The 14,936-nt window shown below is 48.0% G+C and overlaps 1 protein-coding gene across 1 annotated transcript; it reads left to right on the forward strand.

The window, feature by feature from the left end:
• Nucleotides 1-2,814: 2,814 nt before the first annotated feature.
• LOC101986741 (nuclear RNA export factor 2-like) lies at nt 2,815-13,980 on the forward strand. The gene is given in 21 exon segments (XM_013355354.1): nt 2,815-2,867; nt 5,095-5,238; nt 5,469-5,619; nt 5,899-5,982; nt 6,096-6,200; nt 6,311-6,391; nt 6,508-6,577; nt 6,716-6,804; nt 6,909-7,016; nt 7,154-7,263; nt 8,701-8,737; nt 9,133-9,201; nt 9,288-9,343; nt 9,490-9,573; nt 9,710-9,768; nt 9,895-10,010; nt 10,098-10,140; nt 10,552-10,627; nt 11,168-11,350; nt 13,753-13,813; nt 13,936-13,980. Coding segments are annotated over 21 exon segments (1,824 nt in total).
• The last annotated feature ends 956 nt before the right edge of the window (nt 13,981-14,936 follow it).

Raw genomic sequence — 14,936 nt, forward strand, 5'->3', positions numbered from 1 at the left:
CCAGCCCGTGCTCCAGCAAAGAAAGCAGTGGAACTGACTCAGGTTCCCCCTCCAATAGCACCAGGTCTCCCCACCGTGTCAGCCCTGGACAGTCCCCACGGGGATGGCTCTGCTTGAGAGGCAGTGTACACCGTTTGTGCAGCAGGGATGCCCCTATAGGCTCGCACCCCACAGCTCTCTAGGCCTCGGCTCTTCAGGCTGTCTGTCCTTCCCAGCCAGGGCAGACTGCCTCTTACCCAGGAGTCTGCCCAAAGCACTGGTCCTACAGGGGTCTACACTGAATGGCTCCTGGCTCTCTACCTCACTGCCCTGCCAGGGGCTGTGTGGCCAGAACTCCCGCTGTGTGGAGGCAGGAGGGGAGCCTGCACAGCTGCAGTTGTCCAGATGTTGGGAGAGGCCTGGAAGGGTCTGGGTTCTGGGTAAAGGTTTACTCTCCTCTCACCTGACCCCATCTTAGGAACTGACTGCAAGAGTTGACAGAAAAGCTTTAGTTTTGCTGGAACCGGCAAACTGCAGCTGTGGCCAGAAGCTCTCAACAGGCTGTGAACCTAACACCAAGCTTACTGGCTACATCTCCTTTGGGTGTAAGGCTCCTGCTAGTGTTTCCTCCCTCCTCCAGGAATAGGCCCACAGGCTGGGAAGGTGGTTCAGAGGATAAGAACACTTGCTGCTCTAACATGAGAACCTGAATTTGAGCCACTAGAAGCCATGATAAAAGCCAGGAGTGGCTGCATCCACCCTTCTAATTCTAGCTCTGGCCATGCCAGAGGTTAGATACAGGAGGGTGTGTTGGATTTTCTGGATACCAGCGAGGCTTTATTTCAGTGAGAGGACCCTACCTCAAGAGAGTAAGCTGTAGAGTGATTGAGCATGACACCCACTGACGTCCTCAGAGCCCCGCATATGGGCATCCTCTGAAGAAATGGTAGTGTAGACCTAGGTCCCTGGCTGTAATTTCCTAAGTGCCATTTTCCTAGGCATGAGGGAAGAAGTAGAGAATTCTGTCAAGGATGCTATATAGCCTTCCCAGACATCTGAATACTATGGGATGCTATGGCTGTAGCTCACAGGGATGCTGCCATCGGGGAGAAAATAAACTTTTGTGGCCGACCTAGACCTATGGTCTCTGTTGAGAACATGAGTACCTTTGCTAAGTTCTTCTTTTATCTATTTTTTTTCAATGTATGTTCTGTGGGTAGAATTTGGGGCCTTTTGCTTCTGCCCTCCCTGCTAGGCACCATATCAGCATCATAGGTCAAAAGATTAGGAGTGGTTAAAATTAATACACGCGGCAAAGCCTTGCAATCACAGGACTACCTCAGCTACCCAGCTGCGGCTGTTCAGGTGGTCACGTGGTACGCTGCCAGTGGGCTCATGTGCAAGTTCTCCCCCAAAGAGCCTGAGACCTCCGAACCCGGACTGAGCATGTCCAACACCCATGCCAAGCCTGCTCCTGGGTTCAGGTGGTCATGTGACTACGCCCCCTCCTTTTCGCGTCAAGAATTCAGCTAGGCCCTTTCTGTGTTTGCGGTGGATTCGTACCTCCAGCCACGGAAAACCTTCAGAGCTCTTTCCTTGCCGTTGCCCTTGCTAAGGAAAAGGCTTGGTCAGGCTGTGGCTTAAACTCCCTACGTGTCCACGACACATTAAGGTACTTCAGTCTGACTGTCTAAGCCCTCTTTTATGGTAGGAGGCCCACCAGCTGTTCTCTGGGATTTACTCTGGGGAGGGCTTAAAGGGTAACCCAGTAGATGCTACACAGTCCTAAGAGAGGGCTTTCTGTAGTGCTGGTGGGAGGACTTTCTGATGGTGGTCAAATGTTTACAAGCCTGACCCAGAACAAGGGGCGTGTGGAGTCTCAGAAGAGGTCCCATGGAGAGTCAGGCCCAACAAGGCAAAGGGGTAGAGCTGGAGAGGGAGGTTGAAAATGAGCACCACCAGAGAGGTTTTAAAGACTGGTACTTAGCTCTGCAGGGCAGTACTACTTAATCAAGATAGGATCACCCTTCCCTTCCCTTGCCCCACCCCACCCCACCCCACCTGACCCCCAACTGTGGTCATTGCCCTGCCAGATTTTCTGCCTGTTCTGCAGTAAAATGCCACTCTTCTGACCAGAAGGAGGCTTTCTACTCCCCAGTGCCCATAGAGTTCATTTCGGGAAGAGGAGGAGGTGTTCCTTTCCCTGCAGCCTCTCTCCCTTTGCTGCCGCTACGCCCTGGCTTCTTTTTCCACCAAGCTTCCTGAGCTCTTACCCTGGGATGAGCGGGGATCTGGAAGAAGGGATGGTCAGAGAAGGGAAGGGAGGTTGGGCACAAAGGAGACATTGGACTTTTGTAAAGCTTGAGATTTTAATGAGCTTGCCAACATGGCGACAGAGTAGACATTCTGAATTCCTTAATTTGAAACTCTTAGTTTTCAAAGTGGTGGTTGGCAGAGGTTTCCTCACCCTCTAGTGTTCAAGCTCTCCTTAGGCCAGTGACACACTGAGATTTCCATCTTCTTTACTAAGCATTGTTCCTTGGATCCCTTGTTCCCAGCTCCCGTTTCATCCTCCAGACAGAAAGTGGTAGTGTGAAGAGACATATGGATGAAATCTAAGGGATGCCTTGGGTCCATTGTGAAGGGCATAGCAGACGAGTACAGCTGAGTAGGCAGCAGCATGTTGCCTTTGTGCCTGAGGGTGAAAAACATGATTTCCAGGTGCCTGAAGAACGTTGTCCTAGTTTGTATGACATAGAGCTGAAGTAACCCATTTTTCCTACCACTTCTCCTTTCTAAGCTTCTTCAGACCACAAAGGCCAAGAGACAAGAGAAATGGACTCCATTGAAAGGAAGCAGAGAACCTACAGATACACAGGTAAAGACAAGTCCTCAATGCTCTTTGTGCTTATGTAGTATGCTCATGGCAAACTATAGTTGTCAGGGTGTAGGTGGACTAGCTGGTGTGTCAAATATTTTTAATTTTTTAATTTACTTTTTGTTGCGTGCCTGGGTGTGTGTCTGCCTGTGTGTGTGCCCCTTGTGCCTGCAGGTGGCATTGGAAGCCAGAAGAGGGGGGCCAGTCTCTCTGGAGCTGAAGCTTCCAGATGGCTCCGAGCTGCCTGATATGGCTGCTAGGAACTGAACCCAGGTTCTCTGCAAGAAAAGCAAGTGGTCCTAACCACTGAACTCTCTCTCTCTGGCATCTAAATGTTTTTTTTTTTATATTCTTGCTGTCTATCACTTTGATTCTGGCATCACCACCACTATCCAGGTATGGCAATATAACCAGAGCATTCAGGAAGTGGATGGGCACTAATGTGTTTTTGTCTACAGTGTCCCTCCCCATAGAATTCCTCTATGACTGCTAGCTTTATATTCTCTGTGTTCAGTGATTCACAGTAGAGGCCCTTGATGAGGATGGTATCTGAAACTGTGGCCTTTGGAAAGATCAACTTTAACCATGCTCCTCAGTAGAAGTGTTTTTGAAGCAGTCTTGAGTCCCACACAATGGTTGGGAATCATCCTACTCAATATGTGGGACACAATGCATCCAGAACATCTGGATTTTTCTCTGGTTTCTCACAGTCTGCTATTTCCTTCAGTCCACCAGTTTTTAACTTTCTGGGGTCGCAGGTGAGATGTGTAACTTCAGGTTCTCATCAATAGGAGACCATGGCTTTTGTCTCTACTGAGCCCACCTCTTGTCCTAGCCCCACTTCCAACATAAATGTTTCATGTTTCTTTGCCAATTGAACTTCCATGAAAAGGATCTGGTTGGCTAACATTCACCTAATGCCACCAATCAAGTTGTTTTTAGTCAACTGTTTTATACACACACACACGCACATATCATAGACTCAAAGATCTTTAACACGATGGGCTTCAAAGTTCAAAACCCAGTTGCAGAACTTCGAAGAAGGGACAGACAAGATTTGGTGCTTGCCTTACAACAAAATCAAGCACTCTTACTGCTGCGTGGAAGACAGAGACTGAGACAGCATGGGAAAATGCAAAGGCAGCCTTGGAATAACCCAGGGAACAGTTTGAGAGACCTGGTCAGGGTAACACTCATGGCAAAGATGAAAGGAGGTAGTCTCCGGCAGTGTTTTCAAGGTGGAGCCAGGAGAATTTTCTTAGTAGTTAGATGTAGCCTATGGAATAGAGAGAAGTTCTCTATACTCCTCCTGTCCTTCTTCTCCTAGAATGTTTGTCTGATTCTATTTTGAATTTACATCCGTGCTAATTACACTGATGTGGAGCACAAGTGTTATTTTTATTTCATGTTGTTTACAAATAAGGGAAAGTAGAGTAAAAGAAAAGCCAAAACAAGCTTTAGAAAGCTTGAACAGAAGAATCGGGCTGCACGTTTTCATAGGGCATCTGTAACAATTAGAATTATAGTTCCAGCATGATTTATTGCAGTGACTATTTTTCTACTGAATGCTTTAGAATGCTGTAAAAAGTGTATATAAACATGTTTTGTGGGGCACTTTTGAGTTTTCCATTGAATTTCCCAATATGCCTGTCCGATCTCCAGCATCAACTCCCAACAAACTTATGGATAGCTCAAGCTGAGAATCTGGGAGGGCACACAGGTTACCTGGTGACAGTATAAGAGGCTACTGTCTCGGTCTCCACTGCTATCAAGGGAGTGTACAGCTTGGTGAGTGTGGCAGGGCCAGTTAAGTGAGTGACTGGATTGCTGTGGTGAGAAGGGTAGGTTCCCTGGACTTTGTGTGGCTGTTACATTAGAGAATCCCTGGATGGGGCCAGGTTAGCTTAGCTTCCTGATATGTGATTTGTGTCTGAGCCACACCACGGGTCAAGTACACTCCACTCGTGTTCATCACAAACTCTGCCCTACTGTTTTAAAATTGTCCAACAGGCCCCTTCCTCTTGCAGCCTGACTGCTGTGACTGTTCTAGGAGTTTGTCCACTGGGTGTTTTTGATTTGTCCTTTGGGGACAATTGGCACATTCCTTGCCCTCCCATGGTGCCGTTCCCACAGTGCAGCGTGTGATAACTGGACCACTGATGTGTTTTCTAACTTTCATCCTTTCCCATTTCAGAATCCTACTGTGGTAAAAACCGTGTTCTTCTGGGAAGAAAGAGAGACTACGTATCTTCACTGGGTCATACTGGCAAAAGGAAAGGTCATTATGAACACATGGGGTACGTGCTCCAGCCTTCAAAATCCTGAGGTGATGGTAGAAATGTGGAGATAAGAGATGTTCTCTGGGACCCCTCAGTAAGATAGTAAGTGACCAGGCAGCCTGGTTAGTGGGTAGCAGCCCCTTGAACTGTGCAGCTCTTTTATCTGCTCTTTCTCTGTGGTCTTCTCTCCCTGGGAAACTGGAGATCCAGTGCTCCATAGATGAGGGATGGTGGCTGAGCAATCCTAATTGTGCGCTTGCTATCCATGAGGGAAGTGAGGGTGCATGCAATAATTTCTTAGCGTTTATCTGCACTCCCTAACTCTTCCGTAGCACACCTTATGCTGTGCGACCTAAGAATAGAGAGGAGCAGCATAGGGAAGACCAAATCCAGATCACAGTGTGGAAAGATGGCAAATCTCAAAAGAGAGAAGTGGGGCAGCACCAAGAAGATGGAACACTGGGGAGCTGGTTCAAGGTCACGGTGAGTGGCTTGGTGCCCACTGCATTAGACTATTCTGAAACCCAACAGAAGGAAACTCACAATAAACAAGATAAATCAGTTGCCTGGAGGGAGGAGAGCGACTGCGTGGACAGAGTGTGGGTCTATATCTGTGTTGGGCATGAAACAAGCCCAGTGCCAGAGGCCCTGTGGCTGTTCTTTGTAGCTAGCTAGGTCAGGAAAGAAATCAGCAGTATGTTTGCTCTCCTCCGGGAGTCAATGCTCTCTCTCTTCTGTCTTGTTCCTTGTTTGTAAATTTAGATTCTGTGTGGCAGAAAGGCTGACAAGACACAGCTAATGAAATCTGTCCACAGCCTCTGCAGCGTGCCCTTCACCGCGGTGGATGTAAGAGAAGATGGGGAAGCTAGCTAGAATGGCTTGGGAGGTGGAACAGGCCAGGCTCAGCAGGGAGCAAGGGCCTCTTCAGGACCACTTTCCCTTCTTTCTCCCCTCGCAAGTTCCAGTGTGAGAGACACCAGATCCGGTTCTTTGTCCAGGATGCTAGCACTGCCTGTGCCTTGAAGGATGTCAGCTACAAGATACGTGATGAGGACAGTTACAAGGTGTGTGCTGGAGGCATTCTCTGTAACTGGCCCTGGCACAGGCCCAGTGCTGGGAGTGCCATCTTTGGGATTAGAGTTCCCGGTGCTCACTCTTTCTCTCCTCCCCACAGATACCTATTTTTGTCAATCCCTCAGAAGTTCCCTACTCTGTGCAAAATAGGCTCACGCAAGTACAAATGGAGCAGCTAAAGGTAAATCAGTCTGAAGGCAGTGTATGTATTCACTCTCCTTCCCCTCAGTTCCCGAAGTTCCCAACACCATAACCCACAATACCACAGAGCCACCCTTTCCATCTGTGTCTCTGCAGCTGGCCCTAAAGAAAAGATATGATGTTTCCCAGCATGCTCTGGACCTCCAAAATCTCTACTTTGACCCAGGTATTGCTGGCAGCAATCACTGTATGTTCCAGGTCTGCCTAGGAAGAAGGCATACATGTGGTAGCCTGTGAAGGGGTCTGTTCTGGGGTTGATTCAGACAGACCCCTCTCTGCTTTCTGATTCCTCCTTCTCCTGCAGACTTGTTGGATCAGAAAATAGATATGGTTTTGAGCCGAAGAAGCTGTATGACTGCTGCCCTTCAGATCATCCAAGAGGATTTCCCTGAGGTGTTGATGTTTGGGTGGAGGGCCAGAAATGATGGGGTGGAGGGCAGAAGTGTCTCTGAGGCTCTTGACAGTAACGCTCTCTCGGTAACTCCTGTTTCCCAAAGCTGCTCTCCTTGAACTTGAGCTGCAACAGACTGTTTCGGTTAGACAGCCTGTTTGATGTGGGAGAGAAGGCACCTCAAGTCAAGACCCTGAACCTCTCCGAAAACAAGGTGAGTAGAGGCCACTGGGGTTGAGGATGAGGCAGACAAAGTGGCCCGTGAGTGGAAGCAGACAGATATGGGTCCTGAACTGCAGATAATGGCTGCCTTTGCCTGGGACACCTTTACCAGCTCCCATTCTTTCTCAGCTAAAGACAGTGTGGGAGCTGGAGAAGGTGAAGGGGCTGAAGCTGGAAGAGCTGTGGCTGGAAGGGAACCCCTTGTGCAGCACCTTTCCAAACCATTCTGCCTATGTCAGGTACGTCATGCCAGCTACAACTTCTGCTTCAGGGATACCATTGCCTCCTGATGGCCTGAGAAACTCTCTGTGGGAGGAGTCAGTCCTGGCCCTCAGGGAAGGCATCATGGCCCCCCTCTCCCTTCTCTGTACTTGGGAGTGCCCACAGGCCTCCTTTCCTTCTGCTCTGCCTGACCCACCTCACCTAGTGTGGGCAGTGTTTCCCTTGAGTGAGTTTTCAGCGTCTTCCAGCAGGCCCTGTCATGCCTCATCTCAACAGCAGATCTCTTTCCTGCTCCTAAGAGGAGGCACCAGATCTTGTTCCTGAATGCCCTCATTTGTCCCAGGCTGCCCTGGAGGTTGCCCTGTTCCAGGCTGAGGGCTGAGGTCCTGGGTGATCCTGACATGGTCCATGGTCCTTTCTTTCTCTGGACTACTTCTGGCATCTCTGTCTTCCTTGGGGGGCCGGACCTGAGCTCTATGGATAAGGGATCCAGGAGTGGGCCATGACTGGGGAGATGAAGACTTCCTGGGTCAGGAAGAGAAGGCAGAATGCAGCAGAGGTTGAGGAGGCAGAAGAACTGGCCTCCTTGATGCCTTCCTCCCTCCTTCCTTCCCTGTCTATACCTATGGACCAACCTTCCTGGCTCATCATTCTTCCTAGTCTATAAGAGTAGCCTTGGGTAGCCTGAGACAAGCAACTTGATTCCTTAGATAAGACCGTAGCCCCTCCATCCCATGCTGAGGTAAGGACTCACATAGCACTTCTTCCTCTTTTGGAAAATGGTTTCTGCCTCCAAGGAGGTTTTAGTCCTCAGCTCACTGAGGAAATAGTATGGTGCATGTTTCCAGTCCTGCTTAGGATCCCTGGGCTAGCCAAGCAAAAGGGAAAGAAATGGCAGCAACAGGGGGAGCCCCTTTTTCCTCTGTTCGGCGGGCCCACTACACCAGGCATCTTTTGTTATCACCTTTGCATTGTTTCCTCTGGCTTCATTGCCTCTCTTCTCCCATATCTCTACCATATATTCCTTGCTCCCCTGATTCCCTTTCTGTCTCTATCTACCACCCCCTACCCACTGTCTTCTTTGTGCATTCTGAGCCCTGCCTCCCATACCTTCATCCCTCAGCATCCCAGAGAATGCTGGACACCATTCAAAGTGGTAGGGCCTGAGATCCTGTTCCTTTAATGGCCTTCTGTGGACCTTCCTGAGACTGGGAAAGAAAGCAGGGAGGAGAAAGGATCCCTGAATACTGGGCTTCCAGTACGGCTCCTTGTGACCCTAGAAAAGGGGGCCAGTGCCATATGGGTGGGAGCCAACCAATGGTTGGGCAGCAGGGAAAGGGCCAGAGGAGAACTGGATGAAGAATCAGAAAATCGATGGTGAGGTGGGGGCAGGGGAGAAATTCTGCCTAAGCCAAAATTGTCAATCACTTCTGTGGCCTTTTCTTTTTGAACAGTGCTGTCCTGGACTGTTTCCCAGGGTTGTCTCGCCTGGTATGTTCCTACCTTCACCATTGCCTCCTCTTCCTCACGTAATCGACCTCCGCTTTTAATCCCAGCCCCTTTGCGTCTTGCCTACATAATGTGTTTGCCTAAGACAGTCATACATTTTCAATGGCATGGATTCCAAAAAAATAATCTGAATTCTGTTCTATAATTATACACACAAACAAAGCATCCCCAGTCACCAAACACTCCTACAAAGCACATATGATAGGGACTTACAGTAGCCCATGGTACAGTACCTGTCATGGTCTCACAACCCAAGGATTTCCTGACCACTTTATACCTAGTCTCTGAGTCAAGGTTCCCCTTGGGTCTCTTGGTCCCACTGACATCCAGTGCTACTTCTCTGGCGTGCATTCCCAGCCTCCTCCTTCTCTTCTCAGGATGGCAAGAAGTTACCACTTTCAAGTGTAATGGACGCTGAAGAACCTCAGTTAATAAGGTCCTGCAAGGTGAGGAAAAAGGATGAAGAGAGATTTATGATGTTGCCAGCAATGCTCTTAGTAGACCCTGCATCTGAAATGGCTTTGTATTTTAGGAGAGCTTTAATGGTTCTGAGGCCATAAAGAATCAAGTACAGCAATTCCTGCGGGAGTAAGTACAGGTGGAACCTGAAAGATGGAAGGGAAGGAGTTGGCTAAACTGAGGCACCTTAGCACAGGGCTGCTTGGAGATCTTTTCTGGTCACCTTTGACCTGGCCAAAGATATAGCCTGTTCCACCCATCTCCACACTCCACAGGTATTACTTGATCTATGACTATGGAAACCGCCAGAATCTCCTCAGCGTTTACAATGAACAGGCCTGTTTCTCCCTGACCATTCTGTGAGTATCACAGTGCATGCTCTGTTCTGGAACAGTGTGACTCCACCTCCCACTCCCACACCAAGTAGACACAACTGACCCCCAAGAAGTGTCTGCACTGGCTGGACCCCCACCTCTTGTTCCTCTTTCCTCCTAGGAGTGGCATGTGTAAGTACTTGAAGAATGAAGTGGACATAAAGAATCCCAAGGAGTTCCGTAAGTGTGTGATGAGGAGACCCGGTAGAGTGGAGAAACTGGGCATGTAGAGGAGGTAATCATAGAGGCCATGGACCAGGGTATAATAGACAAATCCCTGACCTTTGCTTCTTCACACCTCTATAGACCATCAGAGGCAGGTGCTGAAGTACAGAAAACAAGACATTGTGGACTTTCTCGGGGCGTTACCCCAAACCCTGCATGCCTTCAGTGCTTTCCAGGTGGACATGTGCTTCCAGACGGTAAGCACCAGCTTCTGCCTTGGTGCAGATCCCTATGTGGTTAGACAGTTTAGCAACATCCTGAGCCCAAGCCTTCTTCCCTTTCAGGAGACGATGCTCTGTTTTTCTGTCAAAGGGTTATTCAAGGAGGGTGAGTGTCTGCAGAATCCCCTCTCCAGACCCTATCCCACTCCCTGTCCTGGATATGGATCCCTGACTCCCCCAGGTCCCCTCATTGTGTGCCTTTCCTTCCTGACGTCCCTTGTGCTCTCCTGCCCACAGCACCCTGCCCACAGACCATCCTGGTCTGATCGAGGGCTGTGCCTGTCTACCCCACAGCTCCTGGGTGAGGGAGGGCACGAGAGCTGTGGGGTTGGTGGCTCTCATTCCAGATCCCCATGTTACCCACCCCCTCCCCATTCTCAGCACGGAGCCCTGACTCCAAGCCAATAGTTGACCAGTCCTGAGCCCTTTTAGCATAAGATCCTGATTGGGGACTGTCCTGTGAGGGTGCAAAACATGCATAACTCTAAGGATGTTTTATTGTTTCTTGTCCTCGAAGTGGAGGAGAGCTCTCAGGGATGCATTCATGCCTTCATGCGTACCTTCACTGCTACCCTTGACAGGGGGAATTCAAAGTAAGTGCAGTGTTGTGGGTGGAACTCCCACCCCAGCTTGGGGCCAGAAGCAAGACAGTGCAGTGGTACCATTCTCTGGGAGTAATCTCACAGTATTGGAAGGTCAAGAGGTAGATTGATCAAAGGATCAGCATAGCCTAGCAATTAAGAGCTAGGGCACCAGTGTTGGAATACCAGTTTTCTTTCTGATCCTAACAGTCAGTAACAGTCACCTTGACACCATTAACTGAACTATTCAGGAGACTTTGATTCTTCCTCTGAAAATGGAAATGAGGAGAACCAGGTTCTTTTCCTGTTGTGTAGGGTAACTGCATGGTGGTTAAATCTCTCCAAATCCAATGGCACTGGCGGACAATCTTTCACAGGGGTTGGTGGCGGTGTTCTCTGGGAAGCAGCCAAGAATTTGACTAGGCAAATCAAACAGGCACATGGGGGTGAGGAATCCAGTTGCTGAGTTGCAGTGGTTAAAGAGGATCCTGGCTGGGGCAGTGGAGAGATTGTCCACCAGTCCAGGCTTCTCAGGGACTGACTCTCCTCCAGCCTGTGCATTGTGAATGACCAACTTCTTGTGAGGAATCTAAGCCCTGATGAGGCCCAGGGTGCCTCTGAAATACTCTTGCCTACATCATGCGCCAGCTTCAAGCTCGCCCCCTCTCAAGAGCAGCAAAGAATGGCACAGGCTTTCTCCGTCCAGTCGGGGATGAAACTCGAGTGGTCTCAGAAGTAAGTACTTGCTATAAATGTGGGCAGGATGGGTCTGGGGCAGAGGATGGAAATGCATAAGAGTGAGTAGTAGAATCTCAGGCAGCATATGAAAAAAGAAACTGCCTATATTTTGCAAATGCCTCTCAAACAAAAATTAAAATAGGAGCACCCTGAGAAAGTGGCATCATTTTCGAGTAGGGTGTGTGAAAAAAAATTAAGGATAGTCCATTTTTTAAATGTCCTTCCATTCCACTTGGAAAATCCAAAGGAATTCATTACATTAAACACCTAGAACTGTTCAGCATGGATGCAGGGTGTAAAGATTTAAGAAGTCAATTGTATTTCTGTTTTGTTTTTGTTTTTTTGTTTTTTTGTTTTTTTTTTTAGTTTTCTGAGACAGGGTTTCTCTGTGGCTTTGGAGCCTGTCCTGGAACTAGCTCTGTAGACCAGGCTGGTCTCGAACTCACAGAGATCCGCCTGCCTCTGCCTCCTGAGTGCTGGGATTAAAGGCGTGCGCCACCATCACTCGGCTTGTATTTCTGTATACTTGCAATAAATACCCAAAGGGAAGCAAATCCATTTAGAACAGCATCCAAAAGAATAAAATGCTTAGGCACTAACATAACATAAGAGGGCATGGGAGAAGTGTTGGTGGGTAAAATGTCTTTTTGTTCAACTGTCAGGACCACACCCCACATGGTATTGTGACCTCCACACATGCACCATTGTGCTTGTACACCTACACTCACCGGAACACCTGTCTATGTGTGTTCATCTCTCCCCACCCACACACACTCGAAAGCACACACAGCTCCCAGATGAAAAGCCAGCTGCAAAGCTACATCGAATGAGGCTATATGGTGCTTGCATGAGTGGCATTGGTTTGGCATGTACAGAAAAACTACCCACTCTGATGGTCAGTAGATAGTATATAACCAAGACTATCACACTGTCATTACTGCAGACTAAGGTAATGGTATCTTTTCAACACATGACACTGAGAGAACTGGGTGTTCACTTCAAGAAATAGTGAACTTTGACACACACCCTCAACAATACCTGCACACCCTGTGCAAAGAGCGGCCATGCGTAGAGAGGATCCAAGATTAAGTGTTACTCCAACTACAGTACCCAAGGAACAAAACATAGGCATAAATCTTCATGGCCTTGAATTAGGTTGCCAAGTATTGGCTGTGACACCAAAAGCCAAAGAAGCCAAAGAAATGATGGCAAATTGGACTCCATCACAAATCAGTGCAACAGCAGTTGCCACCGGGGAAGTGCAAAGGCACCAGATAGAATGAGAGAAAGACAGGCAGAGCACATATCTAATAAGAATACAGAAAGAATACCCTTAGTAGACCACAGTAAAAAGGCAAACAGCACAACTGAGATTGGGGAAAGGATTTGAACAAAACAGATGTGCAGATGGCCTACAGGCACATACATTTTTTTCTCATTACTCTTAGTTATTGGAGAAATGTAAGTTAAACTGTCATGGTTCATCTTCAGTGTCTTCATGTTGGATGGAGAGGTGCCTAGGAGATTACTAAACCACACTGGGAAGGAGGGAGAGACAGAGAGACAGAAACAGAGAGGGAGAGGGGTGTGGGTGCGGGGTATAGGATCTGTCACACCATTCCTCAAAATGTTAAACATCGAGTTGCCACATGGCCCAATAATCCACTACAAAGTACAAACTACAATCATCAAAACCATTTTCATCCAAAACTTGTATGCTGATAGCAATGTTATATTATTTATAGTGGGCAGAGCAACTCCATTGTCTTCTTGCTCATGGATGGATATTTATATGGTATTTATATGTAATGTGGTATATATTACAATAGGATTTTTTTACACTGCATTTTATTCTTTACAGAACATTTATTTAAATGATTTAGGATGGGGAAATTGGTAGAGATTGAGAGCACAATAGAACTTGCCAAGTTCTGGGACACATGGGAGAGTAGGGTCTGAGCTCCAGTAGTTCAGGAGCTTTCGTGTACAGCAAGAGGGCTGTTTTGGAATTAGTTGGGATTGTTAGAGTCTTGTGAGTATACTAGAAAATAACTGAGCAATGTAAACTTGAAATGGTAAGCACCCTGAGATGTGCCATACATACATTGTCCTTTAAAAATTAAAGAGAAATTGTTTTTGAATTTTCACTTCCTTTTTTTGAGTTTCTCTTTTAGATGGGGTGTAGGGTGTGGGGTATTGGTATTGAGCTGTACTGTTCTTCGGAATAACCGTGTGTTTCTGCTTTGAATTCTGCTGAGCGTGAATGGTAACAGACATTGTGAGTTCTGCCGGGTTCTTCTCCACTATTACTATTTGTCCCAACAAATGAGTAACATAGGTTGAGTGGTAGCATTTGTGGCCAGGGGCTCTGTCCTGTGATAGTCCTTCTCCTGCCGCAGGTGCCTTGAGGACAACGGGTGGGACTACAACAGAGCAGCGGAGGCCTTCACTGTGCTCCAGGTGAGCTCTGGGTACCAATACAACGGTTGTCTCTGATGCCTCCATCAAGATGGAGTCTAGCTGACCAGGGAATGGAACTCAGGGCACTGGGCTCTTCTGACATCCTATCTCAATTGCTCCAGGCTGAAAACAAGATCCCAAAGGAATTCTTCCAATAGATGTCATAAAAGGAGCCCCTGGATGTCATCTTCCTCTTATACACACTTTTCCTTTCTTTGTGTGATTCTGAAGCCTTACCCATGACTCCAGCTATAAACGTGGCTGTCCACAAGGCCAAAATTAACATGTAGGCCAGATAATATAGCCACCCCAGGAGTCAATTGCTCTGTGTATTAACCCCAAATATGCCTGTTTATTTCTATAATAAAGAGTTACTTTGCACATTGTGTCCTGGATTCTTCTTCGCCTGTGTCGGCCATGAGTCAGAGGGGCCAGGACTGAAGGGCCACATGACTACCAGAACCCAGTGAGGAGGCTTTGCTGTGGGGGTTGGCCATGCTCAGTCCTGGTTCGGAGGTCTCACCAAGGAGGGCAGAAGCAAAAGGCCCCAAATTCTACCCACAGAACATACATTGAAAAAAAATAGATAAAAGAAGAACTTAGCAAAGGTACTCATGTTCTCAACAGAGACCATAGGTCTAGGTCGGCCACAAAAGTTTATTTTCTCCCCGATGGCAGCATCCCTGTGAGCTACAGCCATAGCATCCCATAATATTCAGATGTCTGGGAAGGCTATATAGCATCCTTGACAGAATTCTCTACTTCTTCCCTCATGCCTAGGAAAATGGCACTTAGGAAATTACAGCCAGGGACCTAGGTCTACACTACCATTTCTTCAGAGGATGCCCATATGCGGGGCTCAGAGGACGTCAGTGGGTGTCATGCTCAATCACTCTACAGCTTACTCTCTTGAGGTAGGGTCCTCTCACTGAAATAAAGCCTCGCTGGTATCCAGAAAATCCAACACACCCTCCTGTATCTAACCTCTGGCATGGCCAGAGCTAGAATTAGAAGGGTGGATGCAGCCACTCCTGGCTTTTATCATGGCTTCTAGTGGCTCAAATTCAGGTTCTCATGTTAGAGCAGCAAGTGTTCTTATCCTCTGAACCATCTTCCCAGCCTG

Source organism: Microtus ochrogaster, unplaced genomic scaffold, assembly GCF_000317375.1.
Source record: "Microtus ochrogaster isolate Prairie Vole_2 unplaced genomic scaffold, MicOch1.0 UNK116, whole genome shotgun sequence".
Classification (NCBI taxonomy): Eukaryota; Metazoa; Chordata; class Mammalia; order Rodentia; family Cricetidae; genus Microtus; species Microtus ochrogaster.